Source organism: Lathamus discolor, chromosome 20 (genome assembly GCF_037157495.1).
Source record: "Lathamus discolor isolate bLatDis1 chromosome 20, bLatDis1.hap1, whole genome shotgun sequence".
NCBI classification, from domain to species: Eukaryota; Metazoa; Chordata; class Aves; order Psittaciformes; family Psittacidae; genus Lathamus; species Lathamus discolor.
The window spans coordinates 2,406,040-2,424,575 of record NC_088903.1 but is presented as its reverse complement, the minus strand read 5'-3'; the positions used below and the strand labels follow the sequence as shown (position 1 = coordinate 2,424,575).

Below are 18,536 nucleotides of genomic sequence, written 5' to 3'. Positions count from 1 at the left end.
GAAGTGCTGCATGCCCTGGCCAGGGAGGATGGAGCCCATGATCCTGAAACGCGTGCGCATGTTTGGGGCAAGGCCTTCCCCTTCCTGTGCTTTATCTGCTGAGAGCTCCTGGGAGGGGAATGGGCCCTTCCCTCGTGACCCCTTTTGATCTAAGACTGCAAAAGAAAACTGGGAAAAAGAAACCGGAGAAATGAAAGCTGGGATGACTCTGCCCGGAACGTGCTCCCAGCAGGACATCTTGGTGCATCCAAAGCCAAGGGGAGATGTGACAGCTCTAACCCCCCCCCCCAAACCTATTTGTCCGCAGCCCCCCGGCTCTGCTGGTTACCTTTGTCCAGGACCGGCCCGAAGATGGCCAGGCTGTCATCGATGGTGGTGCAATTCCAGCGCCGGCCCCGGAACTGGTGCTGGCATTCCTGGATGCCCAACTTCACCCCCTCGGCCACGCTGGGCATGATCTCAATGTAGTTGCGGCAGAAGCGGAGCTGCTTGGGGACGAGGCCGGGGATGGAGCCGCAGAGGATGGGCTGGGACCCCAGCGAGCTGTACTGCTGACCTAGGGCAAGGGACCTGCGGGGACAGAGGACAGCGTAGGGTTGGGAAACCAACGGGCACCGCTCTGCTGCCCACAGCTTTACCCACAGAAGGGGACAGACGCGTTTTCCCAGCATCAACTCGCAACGCAGGCGTTCACACTCAAGGGCAGGACCACAAAAGCCCCGCTGGGCTGGGAGGCCTCCATCCATCACTGTGTGTGCAAGCGTGAGCAGATGGATGTGCACATAAAGGCGGGGTTTGTGTGTGTGTGAGCGCAGTGCACAACACGAGGAGCATGAGCGCCTATGGCAAATGCAGGGGGAATCTCTTTCCCTGCTTAATCCCTTAAATCCCCCAGAAGTCCTGTCCTTGTCCGACTCCTTCCCATCTGGTAGCGCTAGACACAGAAAAGCTGTGGATCCAGCAGTTTCAAGTTGACTCTGTGTGATTCCCCTTGGTCTGGGATGAACTAAGCTATGGGAATAAATGTTCTCATGTAGATCCTCTTACTGCAATTTCTGGTGGGCACATCCTTGCATCCTTGAAGAGGTTGGAATTATCTCCCCATTGCCTCAGCAGGGGAGACACTGTGCCCACCCTCTCAATTTAATCCTTCCTACAGAGATGGCCAGCTAACCCGCCTTCTCTTTGGGCCACTGGTTGGGAAGACACATGGTATCCAGAGAAATTAGATCTAGTAGTATTTGAAAGTGGCAGTTTGGCCAGATTAGATATATGGAAAGGAGATACATGGATAGATATGTGTCCAAGGTACATGAAAAGGAGTTTTTGGGATGAACTAAATAAGTTTTCCTGCCAGTGAGAGCAAAAGGTGCTGGGACATTTCTTTATTCCCCTCTGCCTATGGGACATGTAGGTTTGGAAGTACCGGCCTTCCTCTGGCTCTGAGTCTTGGGCAATGTGGTCTAGTGGAAGGTGTCCCTGTCCATGGCAGGGGGTTGGAACTGGTTGATCTTATGGTCCTTTCCAACCCAAACCACTGTGTGATTCTATGACTCTTTGTGAGTGCTGGGGAGCCTCAACGCTGTCATCTTCTCCCTTTGTCTCAGCATCAACTCAATACAGCTCCTCTTGCCAACACCTCGAGAGCCACGGCCGGCAGCGCTCCTTGAGGGCTCCAAGGACCTGGTAGAAATGAGACCCTTAAAACACAGCATTTCCCCCCTGCATCTCAGGTCACTGCTGCATCGTGTTGCAGGGCGAGCATCCTTCCTGCCTGGGCCCTCTAATGCCTTGTCAATGCCCCGTATCGATCCCTGCACCTCTCATAGCGCCCTGGGGAAACTCGGGATCAGCAGGAGAAAACCAGGTCCCAGCTGAGCTCTCGTTTGCCACCCGCTGTCCGGGAGGAAAACTTCCTCTGCCCGGAGGTTTCTCTTTGTGCTGGTTTTAGATGTATTCGGCATTTTCCAGTTCTGGGCCATGTTCTGCTTTAGAGGGACGCTTGTCGAGGCTGGCACCCCCCTGGTTTGCAGTGCTGGGTGGCCATAGGGTGATGCATTGAAACGTACATTGGGATCCAGCAGTTTTCCTCCTGGCTCCTTCTCTCCATTTAGAGCTGCGCGAGCCCTTCCCAGCTCTCACCAGTTTTGCCCTTTCCCCCTTCCTAGCAGAGGCCTCCTCACACACTTGCATTACAGGTAACTAAAGGCTTGTGCAAGATCAGTGCAAGCAGAGGTGTGGGGTCCACACAAACCTTCCGGGAGAGCCAGACCCTGTTGGTTTTGTCTTGGTGCATTGGAGCTGTCCACCTCAGCCTGATGCAACGCTCAAGGGGTCTTTACCAAGTGGCAAACGTTCTATTTTAAGCTCAGAGATCATGGATTCACCCCAGCTTTGATGCAGAGAGGTACCTGCAGCTGCTAACTCCGACCTTTGAAGGGGGGGTTATAGCTGGTATAATATTCATATCTTTTAATTCTTACAATTTGCTGACAGCAGCCTTTTGTGAACAGGGCGAGACACAGATTCTTGGGTTTGCCTGAAGATCAAGAGAAGCAAGAGGGAAACCGTTGCAAGTCAAAGCATGCAATATATATGCACATGTGAGCTTGGGAAATGCCAGGTCTTGACTGACTATGGAGAACAAAAGGATGGCAGAGTTCAAACAAGGAACGTCGCAGTGGAGTCGGGAGCTGGAGAGCTTTAATGAATCCCAAGCCTTTGCTCGTAAATCACCCACTATTGAATCTCAATGTGTCTTGACTTCCGAGCTTCTCTGTGGAATGGGCACTTGTGTCGCCATTGTGAGATGCCACTGTTGCCATAAACTCCCCACCATAGGGTTTTTCCTATGAAAACAGGTAGGAAATCCATTCTTTTCATAAAAATAGATTAAAGTGCCAAGGCATCAGAGGCTGATCCCTTGGCCACGGGTGAGTCCCATGGCCATCAGCCTGGATGTAGGTATCTATTTCTCTGTTACTGCCATGGAAAGTCTCTGTAGACTTTACACCCTGGTGTGATGGGACCTCTTGAACAGAGGAGGCTGCTTTTCCTTTCCCAGCTGGTGTGTTTGAAAACCACCTCCTTGTGTGTGTATAAATGCCATGATCTGCCCCAAATTCAGCAGCCCGCAGGGTCAGGCTCTCCCCAGTTAAGATTCTCCCTTCATTTCATCCCACTTAAGGGCTAGAAACCTTTCTAAAACCTTCACAAAGGCCAAAGTCCATCTGGGAATCACTCCCAAACCCGTGGCTGCTTTGAACGAGGTTAAGCATCCTTCTGAGAGCTCTCCCAGAGGGACAGCTCAGGGTAGTTCAATGCCCCTAGGTCCTGGGTGACTTATTTATCGTCCACATGTAGACGAGGCCCCTCAGTGCCGTGGGTCAGTGGTGGCCTCAGCAGTGCTGGGGAACGGTTGGACTGGATGAGCTTGGCTCTCCAACCCGGTTGATTCTATGATTCATGCAACACAGTGGTGCCTCCATCTGCGAGCTGTGCCCTACCTACATCTGCAGAGCCCCCTTCCAGCAACCTCTTCCAGGAGGGCTTAATCCCTCCTCCAAGCACTGCAGGACACGAGGATCTTCCCAGCGATGGGCAGTGCGCCATGAGAGCATCTTGGGAAGACCAAGGGCGGTCAACCCGTGTTGTTCCGGAGCACGTGGCACCAGCTGCTTGGGAATGTGGCACCCTGCTCCGATTGTGGAGGAATGTTGGTTATTTCCAGAAGGAACCAAGGAGAAAGCACTTAATGGAGTGATCCTTTGCCGAGTGCTCCGAGGGTTGGACAGCGTGTACCGAGCCTATAATCCCAGATGAAGGGAGAGGTGCTTTTGTTGCATGTGCTTGTTTTGAGAGATGAGAATGATGATTTCTCAGGTAGAGCTGAATAATGAATGCTATGAAGGGATGCTGAGGAGCTGCTTGGGGTCTGAGGGATGACAGGGAGGTGCTGGTGTTGTTTTATTTCAGCCTCCAATCCACACTGATGCTGAAGTAGCTACTGACACATATCCCAGGCTAAATCTACATTAAGGCAAATGAAAAGCCCCGTATCTTGAGCTTGCTCAGCCTGGAGAAGAGCAGGCTCCTGAAGGGGAGACCTGAGAGCAGCTCCAGGGCCTAAAGGGGCTGCAGAGAACCTGGAGAGGGGCTTGGGACAAGGGCCTGTAGGGACAGGCCAAGGGCAATGGCTTGAACCTGCCCAAGGGGAGACTGAGCTGAGCTCTTAGGCAGAAGCTCTTCCCTGTGAGGGTGCTGAGGCGCTGGCACAGGCCAGCAGAGAGGCCAATTTCTACTGAGATCCCTGAGATGGGACCTCGGCCACTTTCCTAAGGGCTCAACAAGCCCTGTCCCACATCGTTGCTAACTGGGCACTGAAGGAGTGCAGTGAGCCTGGCAGAGACACCGCAGCAGGAAAAGAAAGTGCCAGTGAGTAGATGGATGGCAGAGAAGGCAAGAAGAAGCTTGCCCTGTAGACAGACTGGCAGAGGATGGATTACTCTAAGCTCTGAGTATTTAATCCCAGGGAGACATGAATGGGAAGGAGGTTAATGGGTGCAGTGATACAGCAAAAAGGGAAAGCCAGAGAAGGAAGAAGCCAGGATGAGGCTCAAGGAAGCGCGTTGGTAGGTGTTGGAAGGAGGCGGCTGCGGAGGAGGTTGTCCTGCTCAGGGTGGGCTCTGTGGGTGTTTACACTGGGGAATATGAGCCATCACTTCATGTATTCCTCATTTTGCAGTTTCAGCCGTTCAGAAGGTTGCCAAAACAGAGCATCCCTCCTACAAAGGAGCAGCCTGTTTGTCTTCCGTGTTCTTCCCCCACTCTAAACCCAAAAGTCACTGTTGTCAGTGGGATGTGGGTTCTCCCATTCCCTGTGCACCCTGAGTCCACTGCAGAGGAGCGGAACCACACTGCAGAGAAGCTCCAGTGACTCCACGGAGCGTTAGGGAAGGACTTCTCAAGTCAGGTCAGTTGAACCTGCCCTCGACTCCCAGGCAATGCCATGCACAGCGGCTTTCCTGGTCTAAGGCCGGCTACAGAGAAGGGCAGAGCACGTCCAGGACCTGAGCAAGGCGAAATGTTTATGGTGAGACTTTTGCCGCATGAACTGAATTCAATCTTGGTTTATTCCACCTTGTTTTTCCTTATCTCCTTTGGTCCTGTAGGCCTGACATGATCTGCACCCCTATGTATGGACCTGCACCCGTCACCTGCATCCCCGCATCCACTTGGCCACTGTTTTGCACTGTTTATACAGTGCAGGTTGCAGCTGGGCTCTGATAGAATGAAATTGAATGTCTCAGCTGCCCTGCACCAGTGCTCCCCTGACACTGACTCTAGTTTGGGTTTTGCTGAGTTTAGCAAGTCCCATTGGATTTGGCTTGGATCAAAAGAGATGCCCGACCAGACACAAGTGGATGGGGGGAGTGCTCGGCAGGGAGGATAAGGTGCTGGCGAAGGGAAGAGAGACAGAGCGGTTGGTCTGCTCTCTTCTTTGGGTCTGCTCTCTTCTGAGAGGGGTAAACTGTTGCACTGATTTTGCTTTATCAAGTGCCTTGTCCCTGGGTGAGAATGAGCTGAGTTTGGTTGAAGCAATGTAAATCCCCTGGAGGACCCCTGAAGCATTTGTCTCTTGGGTACTGCAGCTGTGGTCTGGAACATGGGAAGCACAGGAATGCCTGTTGAAAATGAAAATGGAAGCAGAGGATGCCAAAGGATAAAGTTCTTCAAGAATGACCGTATTGGTGCTCACCTGGGCAGTCAAAGCCTTCTGTGGCACTTTCCCCTTGCCCTGACAATGCCTCTTTTCCCTTAGTGCCACAGCAGGAGGCAGGATGAACTGAAATAGGAAGTGCCCAGCTCCAAGGTGAGTCACGAGCCAGAAACGGGCTCTAAATCACCATCATGACCCCGTGTCACTGAGCAAACCCACAGGCAGCAGCTCTGCTGGTACCGCTGGTGCCTGCCTTGCAGCGTTCACCAGAGGACACCCTTTCTGCTATGTCTGATGGTACCAGAGCATCTCCTCAAGCCTGCAGTGTACAGGTACTGCCGGGGCGCGTGCAAGCCTGATCACAGATGTGACATCTCTAACAGCAGCCACACAGTGCTTTAATGAAGCTTGCGTAGCTGTGGGTCGTAGCCATCTACAATGGTATCTCCATGAGAATGCAACCATCCCCTTTGACATGCAGCAAAGTTAAATAAGACATCCAAGGGGAAAGAGGACAGAGCCATGTTTATGAAATCGGATTACCCAGCTCCCGGGTTCTGAGGGTTGCCTACACCTTCCCTCCTGGACACATTAAGGGTAGCTTTGTCCCCCTGTTGCCTTCATTGAGCTCTGGCCAAGTGTGTGCTCTCTTGTCCAGTCAAGAGCACATGATGCTGCAAGCCATTACTGCAGCAAGTGGAGTGGTTTAACCCTCCTCCTTGTTGTAAATAGGCTGTTAAACATGGGAAGGGGACAAAAGAGCAATAGCAGTGAGCTGAGGCAGTGGCTTACGTTGACAGTTTGATTAGTCTATTGGAAAGACTTCTGAGAGATTATTTAGTTACAGTGAGAAGAAGGGGAAGATTAAGACTTTGTGTCCAGCAGAAGAGGGCAGGACAATGGCTGCGGAGTGGGAATTCAGACCAGCAAAATGCAAAGGCACAAGTTTCAAAGGAAAAGACAAACGTCCAACGCTTGCAGCAGGTTCTCTGACACTGTCTTCGCATGCAGCCTGTGCTTGTCTGAAAGAGCCGCCTGAGCCAATACAAATGAATTCCTCACCCTTGGGGTGAAAGGATCAAATCCAGCGATCGCAGTGCACAGCCCTGCCTGGCTTTGCAAGGAGAATTCTTTTTCCCCCTGTCCTCTGGGTTTTTGAAGAGGGAGAGCCCATATGGCCTGTGTCCTGCTGTGATTTCTACCATGAGAGTCCTCTGCACTGACAGGGGCAGCAAAAGGAGGTGGATATGCTTGGGCAGCACTGGAGGAGCTTGGATCCAGCTGTAGTGGAAGGGCGGCTGCCAGGAAATCCAATGGAAATCCATTCCTTGTTTCCTCTCTAAACAAAGGTTAACTCTTCCATCAGGTTTCAGCGTCAGGTGATGCACATGGAAGGACATGGGGGTACTGTATGGAGCAAGTTTAAGCAAGCTCAGGAATTTGAAATAACATTATGATAAGTGCAGCCCACAAATGAATCCAAGTCCCTAGTTCAGGGGATGGGGGAAGGATACTGGGTTCCCCAAATGGCTCTGCTGGACACCCTCCCAGTGCGGTAGCCTGTGATGCTGAAATAGTGACCTTGAACTCAAAGAGCACTGAGGAAAGTTCCTCTGTCCCCTGCAGATTATTTCTGGGTCTGGATCTGCTCTGTTCCTTTGTGATCCAAACAAGCTTTGTGAAGAGATCAGCTTTAAACAGTTTTCAAGTGCTCTCACTGCAACTCATTTTGCGGAAGCATCCATGGTCTGCAAATGGAAAGCTGGGAGCTGCTCCCACCACTCCAAGCAAGCGGAGAGCTCCCCCCCATGCCCTGCAGTGTCTGCCTTCTGAGCGCCTCTTTCATAGCCTCAGCTGGGTTTTGAGTCCTTATGGTTCAAGAGCCGACACAAATTCTGCTACCCAGAGCAGTCCTGCACATCAGGCTGGGCCAGTAGCTCCATCAGCAGCACTAAGTGTAGTGTCCCTGGACCAAACCTGGACCAGTTTGATGGTCTATCACAGGCTTCCTGCTTACCCTTTGCTTCCCTCCATCCCCCATCCTTACCAGAGATAATATAGCCTGGAGACAGCATCCTTGCCAGGCATTCCCAAAACTGTGTATTTGCTACCAGCATGGATCCTGCCCTGCACACCGAAAGCTCCTTGTGTTGGAGATTGATGTCTTTTAGGTCAGGACTTGAGCTGCCTCCCCTTAGCTCATGTGGACCATGGTGGAGCACGGAGCCAGAAGTGCATGGCTATGAGTTGCCTTGGCTCTCGTATGAGCAGCCCAGGCATCTGTATGTGTTGGAACAACAGCCCATCACTGACGCTGGTGGAGATGTGAGGAAGAGCCATGCTGGTTTTGGATCTCCTGTCAGAGAGGCAGGCGTTCCTTTCTCACGAGAGGATGGAGAGCACCAGGCATCATGACTGAGAAAGGATTAAGGCAAAATGATGCTCTGGGCTCCCTAGGACAGGCAGCCCCATGGACATGCAGCCTCTTGTTCCCAGCTTGGGCCTGGTTTTCTCTCCTGAGTTATTTGATGTGCTTCATCCTCCGTCTCCTGCCCACACCCTTGAAGGGACAGCCTGGCCCCGTGTCCTTTGCCAGTATCCACTCTCTTTGCAGTCCCTATGTCACCTTTAGGGTTGAACCTGATGGTGACACAAGTGATTGCTGTGGAGGGATCCAGGACCTGGATGCTCCTCAGATCGGATGTGGTGTGATGCACGGTCCAGCCTTGTCCCTCTCCCAGCCCAGCCAGCGAAGGGAGCTTGGTCAGGTCCCTCTTGCTCCATGTGTGGGATTGAGAGTGGGGTCAGGCCTGAGCCATTCACCTGCACTGGGGCCAGTTCCCTCCCAGTGTCAGAGGCCCTTTTCTGAGGAGTCCTCACAACAGCAAAGGGCTTCGTACCAGCGCAAGCAGATCCCTCTGGATTACTCCAATTTCCCCTTGTCTGAGCATGAGCAAATGAATCTGCTGTTGCATCCCTTCCATTATCCCTCTGCCCACTGGCGTGTGGATTAGTGTTGCTGCAGCAACAGCACTTTTGTGAGATGAGCCCATTCTGGGAGAGCTGCTCCAGTTTGGGTGACTCAGGGCTCTGTCATGGGCCTGAAAGTGATTTGGCATCTGCTTCCACCCCTTTGTCTTGGCATCTCACACGGTTTGGCTCTGACTTATTTGACAGCAAATGCTGGAAGGATGGGAATGGGGGTGGGCAGGGCTTGGGAGCTGGAATCTGGTTCTTTTCCTAATGAATGCGGCCTGAATAAAGTTGGTGACAAGGGTTTGTGTCCAGGAACTGGGCTCCTCTATTGTCTTGTGCATCAGATATAAATGTTATGTTCAGTCAAAGCAATGTCACTCTCAGTTTAGAAAACACAATCAAGTGATTTGCCATGGGAGAGAATCTATTCTGCAGGGACTGTGATAATATTCTCCCCTGAATTTACATAAATGCATATGATTTGCATATGCAAATGAAGGCTTCCAGGCTGTGACTGCAATAAACACAGCAAGGTTTTCAGCACCGCAAGCCCTTTCCTCCAAAGAAAGCCACTGAAATTCGCTTGGAGACCTGCTCATTCCAAATCAGCGCGTCCTGGCAGGGCTGTGGATCTGCGTGTGCCCAGTGTGTGACCATGGCCTCCACATCTGTTGGTGCTGCTGCCCCATCCCACTGCCAGTCCTGCCCGCGAGGCATTCCCAGCAAAGCACTTGGATTCACCTTCCTCTCCCAGCTCCTTCCCCAGTGCTGGCACTGATGGAGGGGCATTTCCTCCTAGGGAGGGAATGGGAGTGATGGGACACTCCATCCAGACACAAAGGGAAGGAAAAGACACCTCTTCATTCAGACCAATGGAGATACTGGGCATCCCCTGTTGGTCAGTCCATGGGCCTCCAGTTTGGGGTGTTGCCTTGGGAGGCTTTGGTGGTAGCTGACCTCAGTAGTGGTCAGTGTCAGCTGTCTGGAAATCACCCACTGTGAGCCACCAGCTTTGGCATTGAAAAGCATCTGTTCAGTTCTCAGATACCATAGGAACACCCAGTTGAACACCTTGGATGAGAGTTGCTACATCCACCCCGCTGCCCCATGATCTGGGATGTGATCAGTGATGCCTGTCTTTGGAGAGCCCTTCATTGTGCCCTGAGATCAGGACTGAAGATACCAGGGGTGATTCTGCTCCTATAAACAGCCTGAGGATACCCCAAAAAGACGTGTTTTCACCCAAGAGGAGACAGTGGGTGCCATGGTCTTGTATGGAGCGTGGCTCTGGCCACTCTGGGCAGTGTAGCTGAGACTAAGGCACCCGGTTCTGCTGCAGCTGAATGAACTGGATCTTAAAGCGCTTTCTGTCAGATATAACATGGAAAAGCTGAGTTGGCTCTTCTGTAAACCAGATCTAGAATTAGTTCAGATGGTTTATGGTGGTGAAGAATTGCACCTCTGCTATCCCGTTTCCATGGAGCAGCATTCAGACTGGTGGGGCGCTGGGATCTAGAAAGATGTGGGGGACAAACTACCATAGACATTGGAGGTAATGTTGAACTGACTAAGGCACTGGGGCTGCTCCAAAGGTCAATGTGGCTGCTGTTCTAGCTCCTTCACAAGTAATCTCGGTTATGTAGGTGTCATGGTTGAAACCCAGCCAGCAACTAAGTACCAAGGGAAACACCATGAGAAATAAGGCAAGGATAAAAGCTGGCTTTGCCCATTGTATGCAGGCTCCAGTAGTAAGCCAGGCCTCCTGCACTGGGCTAAGCAAGTTACTTATTGCAGTGTGGGTAGCTGGAGTAGCATTGATGCTCCAGTGGTGGGGAGATGCCACCATGGCAATGCATGTCTGCCCCAGCTCTGGAAACAGCTGTGCTGAATGGAATGCCATCATTCCTGAACATCTGGGAAGCCTCATCTGTGACCTCTGGGGATAAAAAGCTGGTTTTCAAGACCTAGACTATTTAGTCTGTGTAGATGACGGCGCTATCACCAGTGTCTCCCTATTGTCTGGCTGTTCCTAATTCTCCTTGTAGTGCCTTTGTGCAAGCTCATTTATCTGATCAAAGGTTGAGTAAAGGTTGCCCCCAAGGTACAAGACCACTATTCACAATAAGGCTGTGAAGACTGCAGACAAGGCCCCAGCAGACATGGGTTAAGATTCCTTCGGGGAATTTGGTAGAGCTTAATTCCCTAAAACCATGATCCTGACCATTGTACCACTGTTGCCTTAGTTAGAGGCAAAGGCTCCCTTTTCGTAAGGTCTTGTGTCAGCTCCCAGGCTCTTTCAGCTTTCTCAACCAAAGAGAAGCAACAGGCCATGCCCCACAGAAGCCACAAAGGAGATTTTCATTTGTTGAGGTCTTATTTTCAGGAGATTCACAGGAAAAAAATGAGCAAACTGAAGAGAACAGTGAAAATGCACAGGTAACCACAACTTGGTGTAACTACATAAAACAGAAACCAGATGGATTTCATCAAAAACTCATTAGAGGTGAGTTTAAGATAATGAGGCCAGAGCACATACAATGCAATAGTTAATTCTAAAAGGCAATTGAAAGTCTTTTGCACCAAGGAAGAAACCCAAACCAAGCACTGTTTTGAGAGCATCGGCAGTATCAGGTCAGGTGAAAACCGAATCAGTGAGGAGGGAATCACACAGCTGGGGCATGGGATAGCTGTGCCATTTCCAGGCTGGAATGTGGGCTGGAGGCTGCAGTGGTAAGTCCTACAAGACAAGAAATCATTTTGTGAGGCTTGCAGATAAGCCTGGACCTGTCTGTGTTGTACACGCAGCTTATGGGAGTCATCTGATGGGCTGCAGACGTTTCAGCTGAGACCATTGTCCTGCTCTGCCACATAGGGCTCTGCACGTAAACCCCAATCTGCTAATGAAAGGCAGTAGCTGAGATGAAGCTACCTGCACTGCATCTACCCAGTGGGTGGAGAGGAGCAAGGAGTAGGAGTTTGAGTAGCACTTGTTAGGACTCCTCTGGAGCTGTGAAAAGCCCCGGTGACATCTATCAAGGATCTTACTTACAATTCTGCACCATGTCTAGAAAATCACTGCAGGGAAACCGGATGAGTGTGAGACACAGAAACGGGGTTAGAATAAAGAAGCAAACTGAGATTTTTATCACCTAACACTAACCCCTTCCATTTCAAACTTGGAGGGTCAATTGGTTGAAAAGGTGGAGGAAGATCTCTGGAGTCTGAGCCAGTGCAGTGCTAGAAGGGCTCAGGAAAAGTGTTTCTCGTTCAGAACTGCAAGATGCAAGTACTGGGAAAGGTGCCAGTTAAACCTGATCAGATTTGTCAGGTTAATTAAAACCCCACGGGTTCAGAGAATGGTGAAAAAGACGAATTAGGAAATCAGGAAACCCATCTTTAGCAAAGGAGTTTGAAAGCTTTTTTATCAGAGCAGATTTGCTTATCGAAACATGCTTCTTTCATGCTCTCAGAGGCGGCAAAGCAGCCACACTGACAGTCATGGTGCTCACATTTTTGTTGTTCCGCTTCTCAAGCTTGTGCAATAGGAGCCCTTTCAGGCAAGGGTCTCTCACAGTTTCTTTCTTAGGTGCCAGTGGAGGTTTTCTTCACCAACCTGCAGCAGCACTAGCCTGTCTCCCTACTTCGTGTGCTGGATGTACGATCTGGAAACAGGTAGGGTAATGCGTTAGACAAGGGAGATGAGATACACGTGTAAAGGATCGTTGCCTGACCCAGTGGTTTGCAATACCTTCTGGTTTGGGGTTTGTTTGGCATTTTTAAGGAGTCCTGGCTATATCCCTAGTCAGAGTAAATGATAAACCGAGGGTTCCTGGGCTGGAAGAGGTGGGGACTCTCAAGGTACTCCTAGTCCTGAGCCTTCTTTTCATAGGTATTATCATAGGAAAAGCTGTAAATCATATGCAGTCGATGCACAGATAGTGTGATAAAAGCTCTAAGTGTTAATCCCAACACAGTGTTTCTCAGCCTATGCCCCATCAGATACCGCCTTTATCCTGAAAACTTCAACTGAACAACTGGAAATAATACAGCCTGACATCAGAAGCTTTCCATTGCGTCCAGTATTGCTCTAATACTACCTGCAAACTGGAGTGATATTAAATCAGTTTGTAGAGACAAAATGAACTTCAGATCAAGTCAGCAAAAAAAAGATTGCATCTGCCACCAGAATTAAAATTAAACTTGGAGTAATTTAAGGAACATGAGCTATAATTGTCTATCCATGTCCTATGTAAATTGTACAGCCGAGTTCCTGATGACTCCTTCGCATTGCAGAGCCTTTAGGAAAATCATTGGTGCACTGAGAGGTATTGGGAACTGAAGAGTGAGATTATGGATGTAAGCACGAGCTGGTGAACAGCAAATTTGTCTCATTCCAGCAACAGCCAGTGGAAAATAGGTGTCCTGTCTGCAGTCATGAGGTGGCTCTGGCTACCAACAGAGGGAAGAAACCGGGTCGTCAGACCTACAATAGATTTTCTGGAGGTCTACCTTATAGACAGGTAGCAGCAGACCATGCTTTGGTGATTTGTATGTAGTAGGATCCTGCCTTTCTGGGATAGAATTCCCATTACAATCCTCTTGCTATGAATTAGGATATTTAGAAGTAGTTTAATAACATTTCAGAGCTATGCTTTTAGGTTGAGGACAGTTTCCATTACAAGTCTCATACAGAGTCATTGCCCTTAGGAAACTGAGAGTACGAGTGTGCTCAGAGAAAGAATGCCAGCCTCCTGGGGTTTTATTCCCAGGTCTGACTGGATCTCCCAAGATGCGATGCCCACAAGATGTCATACCCATTTGAACACAAACAATAGCCACAAATCCACCTTCAAAAAGCCTTTGGTGAGCATTATAATGTTGAAAAAGTGGTAATAGCTACTCAGAAGCATTTCTTGAATGGACAAAGGCCTTGACTTTCACCAAGGACTCTGGATGTGTCCACGTGGCTGAATGGCTGGACTCTGAATCCAGGATTCCTTCTATTTTAATGCTCAGGAATGTTCCATATTTGAGATGCTGTCACATATTAAACCCAGCCAAAGACGGGTCAGTGGGAAGACGGCAGCTCATAGCTGCTAAAGGTCCTGCTAGACCTGGCCCGGATGTTTCACTCCGACCTGGCAAAACTTCCAAAAGAGGCTCCAGTTGAGCCAAATTGCCATAGATACCACTTTGGTTCAACCCAAGTCATGCAACTCAGTTCTACAAGGCTGAAAGTGTTAACAGTGAGACTGACCTAAACAAACGCTGTTGCCAACCCAACCAACTGTGATATCTCTACGTTAAGCATACACGGATTGAAGCAGCTTTGCTCTCACGCTGCAGGAGGGTACTGCACTCTTGCTCGCATGGGGGTTTCTGTCCCCCAGAGTGTCAGCTACGTGGTGAAAGTGTAATTTAAGAGTTAGAAGTGATTTAGGGATCTTAGAGCCTCCGGAAGCTCAGACTGCCCAGGTCTGTGCTTGTGCCTGCAGGGATGGAGGAAGGGCTGGAGGCATTCTTACACCTCTCCTTGGCTCACACACCCAGTAGAGCAGTGACTGCACTACAGGACCTGGAGATCAACAGGGCCAAGACAGAAGCAGCAAGGAAGCATTAACTATGAGACCTGCCATGACCTAGTTGGAGTGGCAATGGCTCATTTCTGGGCACCGAAGACGTGTAGACATAGCAGGGGTGACGGGTGACCATCAGTTTCTCCTTGGCTGTATGTTGCCATTGTAAGCCTTGGGCTCTCACATGGATGAGAGCTGCTTGATTGCTAAGTCTTTGTGCAGTGGAGGTCTGCAAAGGTCCAAGGACAGCAGCTCCTCACCTCCATGAGAACCTGGCTTAGGGCACAGCACCCTGAGCAAGGAGGGTGCAATCCTGCAATGATGAAGTCCCAACTTGTGGCAATTGTCCCCTTTTATATTGTTTGGCACTGCAGAACAAAGATTGGCTCTATCATATTTGTAAGAGCCTTTCAAGAAGCCAGAGGCTGCTGTTGAACTGCCCTCAGCATCCTCTTGGCCAGTTTAAATAAGCCCAGGTCCCACCACCTTTCCTGGTGAGCCATGTACCCCAAATCCTTTACCATCTTGGAAGCGCCCGCTGGCCTCTCTCCAGTTTCTCTACATCCCTCTTGAGCTAACGCAGGACACTCCTCAACGCAGTATTACAGGTGCCCCTAATGCCCAGCAGGCAATGACAGCTGCCCTCAATCTGCTGCCCACACTCCTCCTCCCAGTGCAGCCCAGCACACGGCCCAATGTGTCTGAGATGAGCCCAGCTGTGAGTTCGTGTTCCTGTGGGTAGCCACCATCGCCAGTTCTCTGCCTGCGCACACACGCGGCTGTATCAGTGGGGTGTGAAGTTTCTACCTGACCACATCAAGGTGAGCTATAGCTGGGAAACAAGTCAGGTGAATCCACCGGCTGGCAGCCTCCAGCATCCCCAACACCCCACTGCCAAGAGTAAGGGGTGGCCAGAAGTGCCCCCTGAATTCCCAATGCTCTTACATGGGGTGCCTTACGCAGGTGCTTCACTTCATCAAGTGTTGCTCTTAGTGAAAGCTTCAAATGAAAAGCAACCAGTTCACAATTAAACTGTCCCTTAAAAGCTCTTTGGCACCACTTGCATTTACTTCTGAATTTAGTTACAAGAATGGCAACTGCTCCAGTGGAAGGGGTCCCTGCCCGTGGCAGGGGTTTAGAGCTGGATGAGCTTTAAGGTCCCTTCCAGCCCAAACCAGGCTGGGATTCTGTGATCTCTGGCTTAAGGGCAGAAACACTTCCAAGTCTTATGTGAATCAGAGCCCTTCTCCCTGTGTTCATCTGCCCCCAGGACTGTGTTGGCACTGCAGGACAGAGTGGATCCCTGGGGCTGGGGCACTCCTGGGTTAGGTTTGGGGGGAATGAGGCTTCCTGATGCTTAGGGGAACGCTCACATTTCTCATTGCTCTGTGCTGTTGTTTTCTAGGATCTGTTACTGAGCTCAGGACTCCACCACACTGCACTCTGCCACGCAGGGGAGAGTGAAAACTGAGAGATGCTACCTGAGCATGCTAACACTCTGCCCAGACCTGGGTTCACAAGGAGAGGTGAGGGTTCACAAGGCTGTATGTCTGCAAAAGCTCTCCTCTGGCAGTGACTGAGGCTGCCCATACGTGTCTGCTGTGCAGTACATGCAGCATGAATCTGACTTCCAGCTTGTAATGTTCTTTCTTTCTTGGCATGGAATCACAGAATCATAGAACCATAGAATAGTTAGGGTTGGAAAGGACCTTAAGATCATCCAGTTCTAACCCCCCTGCCATGGGCAGAGACACCTCACACTAAACCATCTCACCCAAGGCTACGTCCAACCTGGCCTTGAACACTGCCAGGGATGGAGCATTCACAACCTCCCTGGGCAACCCATTCCAGTGCCTCAGCACCCTAACAGGAAAGAATTTCCTCCTTAGATCCCGTCTAAGAATAACCATGGACTCCCACTGGCCATGCCTAGCTATGGAAAAATCATAGAATCCCAGCGGGGTTTGGGTTGAAGGGACCTTAAAGCTCCTCCAGCTCCAACCCCTGCCACGGGCAGGGACCCCTTCCACTGGAGCAGCTTGCTCCAAGCCCCTGTGTCCAACCTGGCCTTGAGCACTGCCAGGGATGGGGCAGCCACAGCTTCTCTGGGCACCCTGTGCCAGTGCCTCAGCACCCTCACAGGGAAGAGCTTCTGCCTTAGATCCACCTGAACCTTTAACCCCCCGGGAATGCCGGCGGCCGTTACTTATTGACAGCTCTGTTTGGCAGCCCCGCATCACCCCAGCATCTCTCCTCATTACCGCTGGCCTCACCGCAATTCCCGGGTAGCTTCAGACAAGCTTTGGCACATGCAGGGGCAGCAGGGCACAGCCACCGGCGGGTGTGAACACCCCTCAGCAGTGTCAGCAAGAGAGGACGTGTGGGTTGTGTGTCAGCCCTTCCAGTTCGGAGCTTCGGATGCCAGGACAGGCTGCTGGTGGAGGGGCTTTGGCTCCATTCGCCAGACCGGGAGCCAAAGCAGCACCTCTGGGCTTGCGTGGCAGACGCTGTCATCTCTGTCCCTGACAAACCCCACCACTGCCTCAGTCATTTTTCCCTAGAACTGGCTGCATTTTAAGCTGTAGGAAGTTTATACAAGGGGTCTTTTTCTTCCTTTGTGGTGCTACAGCAGCTGGATTTGCACCAGGAAACCCACTCTCATGTTCTGATGCTATTTTGCTCCTTTTGAAGAAAGCATTAAGGGCCACGTGCCTATAACAAAACACGGGCTCCAGGATATGTATGTTTTGAACCTTCAGAGAATGAAAAATCCCAAAGACTGCCAGGAGAATGAAGGCTCCCATTCATCCCAGCAAGGTGAGATGCTGAAAGCTAAAGCAGACAAGTTACACGGCACCTCAGACTGCATCCGCATGCAAATGGTTTTCTCTTACAGGGTTTTCTTAATGAGGAAGCAACTCTGGGGCCTGTGAGAACATGTTTTTAAGTTTCTATCTGCCTCTTCCTAGGGGCCCAAGGCCACTGGGCTCCTCAGCCAGCTGCCAAAGCCTTCAGCTTCCCCTGGAAGGATTTCTGAGGGGTAGAAACAAGATTTAATAACACGACAGCCAAAGCCACCCGTTCTTTCAAGTCATCTGCTCAGAGGCTACCGAATGCTGGATGGGAAGATGCACTTGATGAGAGCCGCAGTTATAGGCAGTGACCTGTTACTACTCTGTCTTGAGGAACCAGGAAAGGAGTAGGGCTGATTATTTTACTCCCTGTTTACACCAATGACTCCAAATCTGGCTCCTTCCTCCAGGCGAGTTGCACACCGGAGGGTTTTAAGACTTCTTGGTGAATGATGCTCACGGAAGAGGGAAGCGTTTGGTGCTTCTTCTCAGTCCATAGGTGGAGTTTTCTCCCTCATTGTCTTTTTCAGCCCCTGCCCATGTATTGGCATCTTGGGAGTGGTTTCCAGTTGTTTCTTGGGCCATAGCATCTCTGTTAGCCTGAACTGACACGGGTCTGGCCATGGGCTATATTTTTATCTGAATTCTCTCAGGACATTACCAGAAAGCTCTGGGTCCATCCATCAGTCCATCTAAATGCTGGACCCCCAATGGCTCAGACATGTTCTATTGTCTGCGCTGCCATTAGAGTACTTGGGATTAAAAACATGACTGTAAGTGTGATTAGTGTCACTGCCACCCCTTCTGCTGGCATCTAGCACGGCTTTTGACATGACCCATGGTTGTGATACCAACCATTGCCCCTCTGCCCACTTTGGTTCCATCCATGCCATTCCTGAAGGACCAGGAAGAGCAGCAGTTCCCGTCTCCACGGCCTCACTACATCTCTCCATCTCTCCCTTCCTTGCCTCTCTTTTAGCAGGAGCAACCCAGACCAAGTGTGTTGGACACAGATCAGAGAATGCTTTTGTTGGCTTCAGCTCCTCTTGTCAGCACTCTCACAGGCAACATTTAGGTGACCTTTTCCCATCTGTGCCCCATTTGTTCCTTTTCACTGCTGTAATAGGATGAAAGCGCATGAAGGAGGCTTGGACCTGTGGCAAAATACCACCCCTGCTCACTGAAGGTTACATCTACACTCCATGACACCCCTGGCCCTTGCTCAGGTGTTGACTGGGGAGATGCCAGTTGGTTGGGGACAGGATGGCAGGGAGTTGTTAGCGATCCATGAGGCCGGACTGATGGGCTTTGCAGCCCAGTGGCTCCACCTTCCTGCTGTCACCAGCCTGGACACTGCAGATCTGTATTCGCACCACAAAGTTCTTCCCTATTCATGCTGTCCATCCTGCCTGC

The 18,536-nt window shown here is 50.7% G+C and overlaps 1 protein-coding gene across 1 annotated transcript in view; it reads right to left on the bottom strand.

The window, feature by feature from the left end:
* Positions 1-18,536, bottom strand: part of WNT3 (Wnt family member 3) — a 29,661-nt gene that overhangs the window by 8,073 nt on the left and 3,052 nt on the right. The window contains exon 2 of the mRNA XM_065699068.1: positions 329-570. Coding sequence (XP_065555140.1) covers positions 329-570 — 242 coding nt within the window. The remainder of the gene's footprint in view (positions 1-328; positions 571-18,536) is intronic.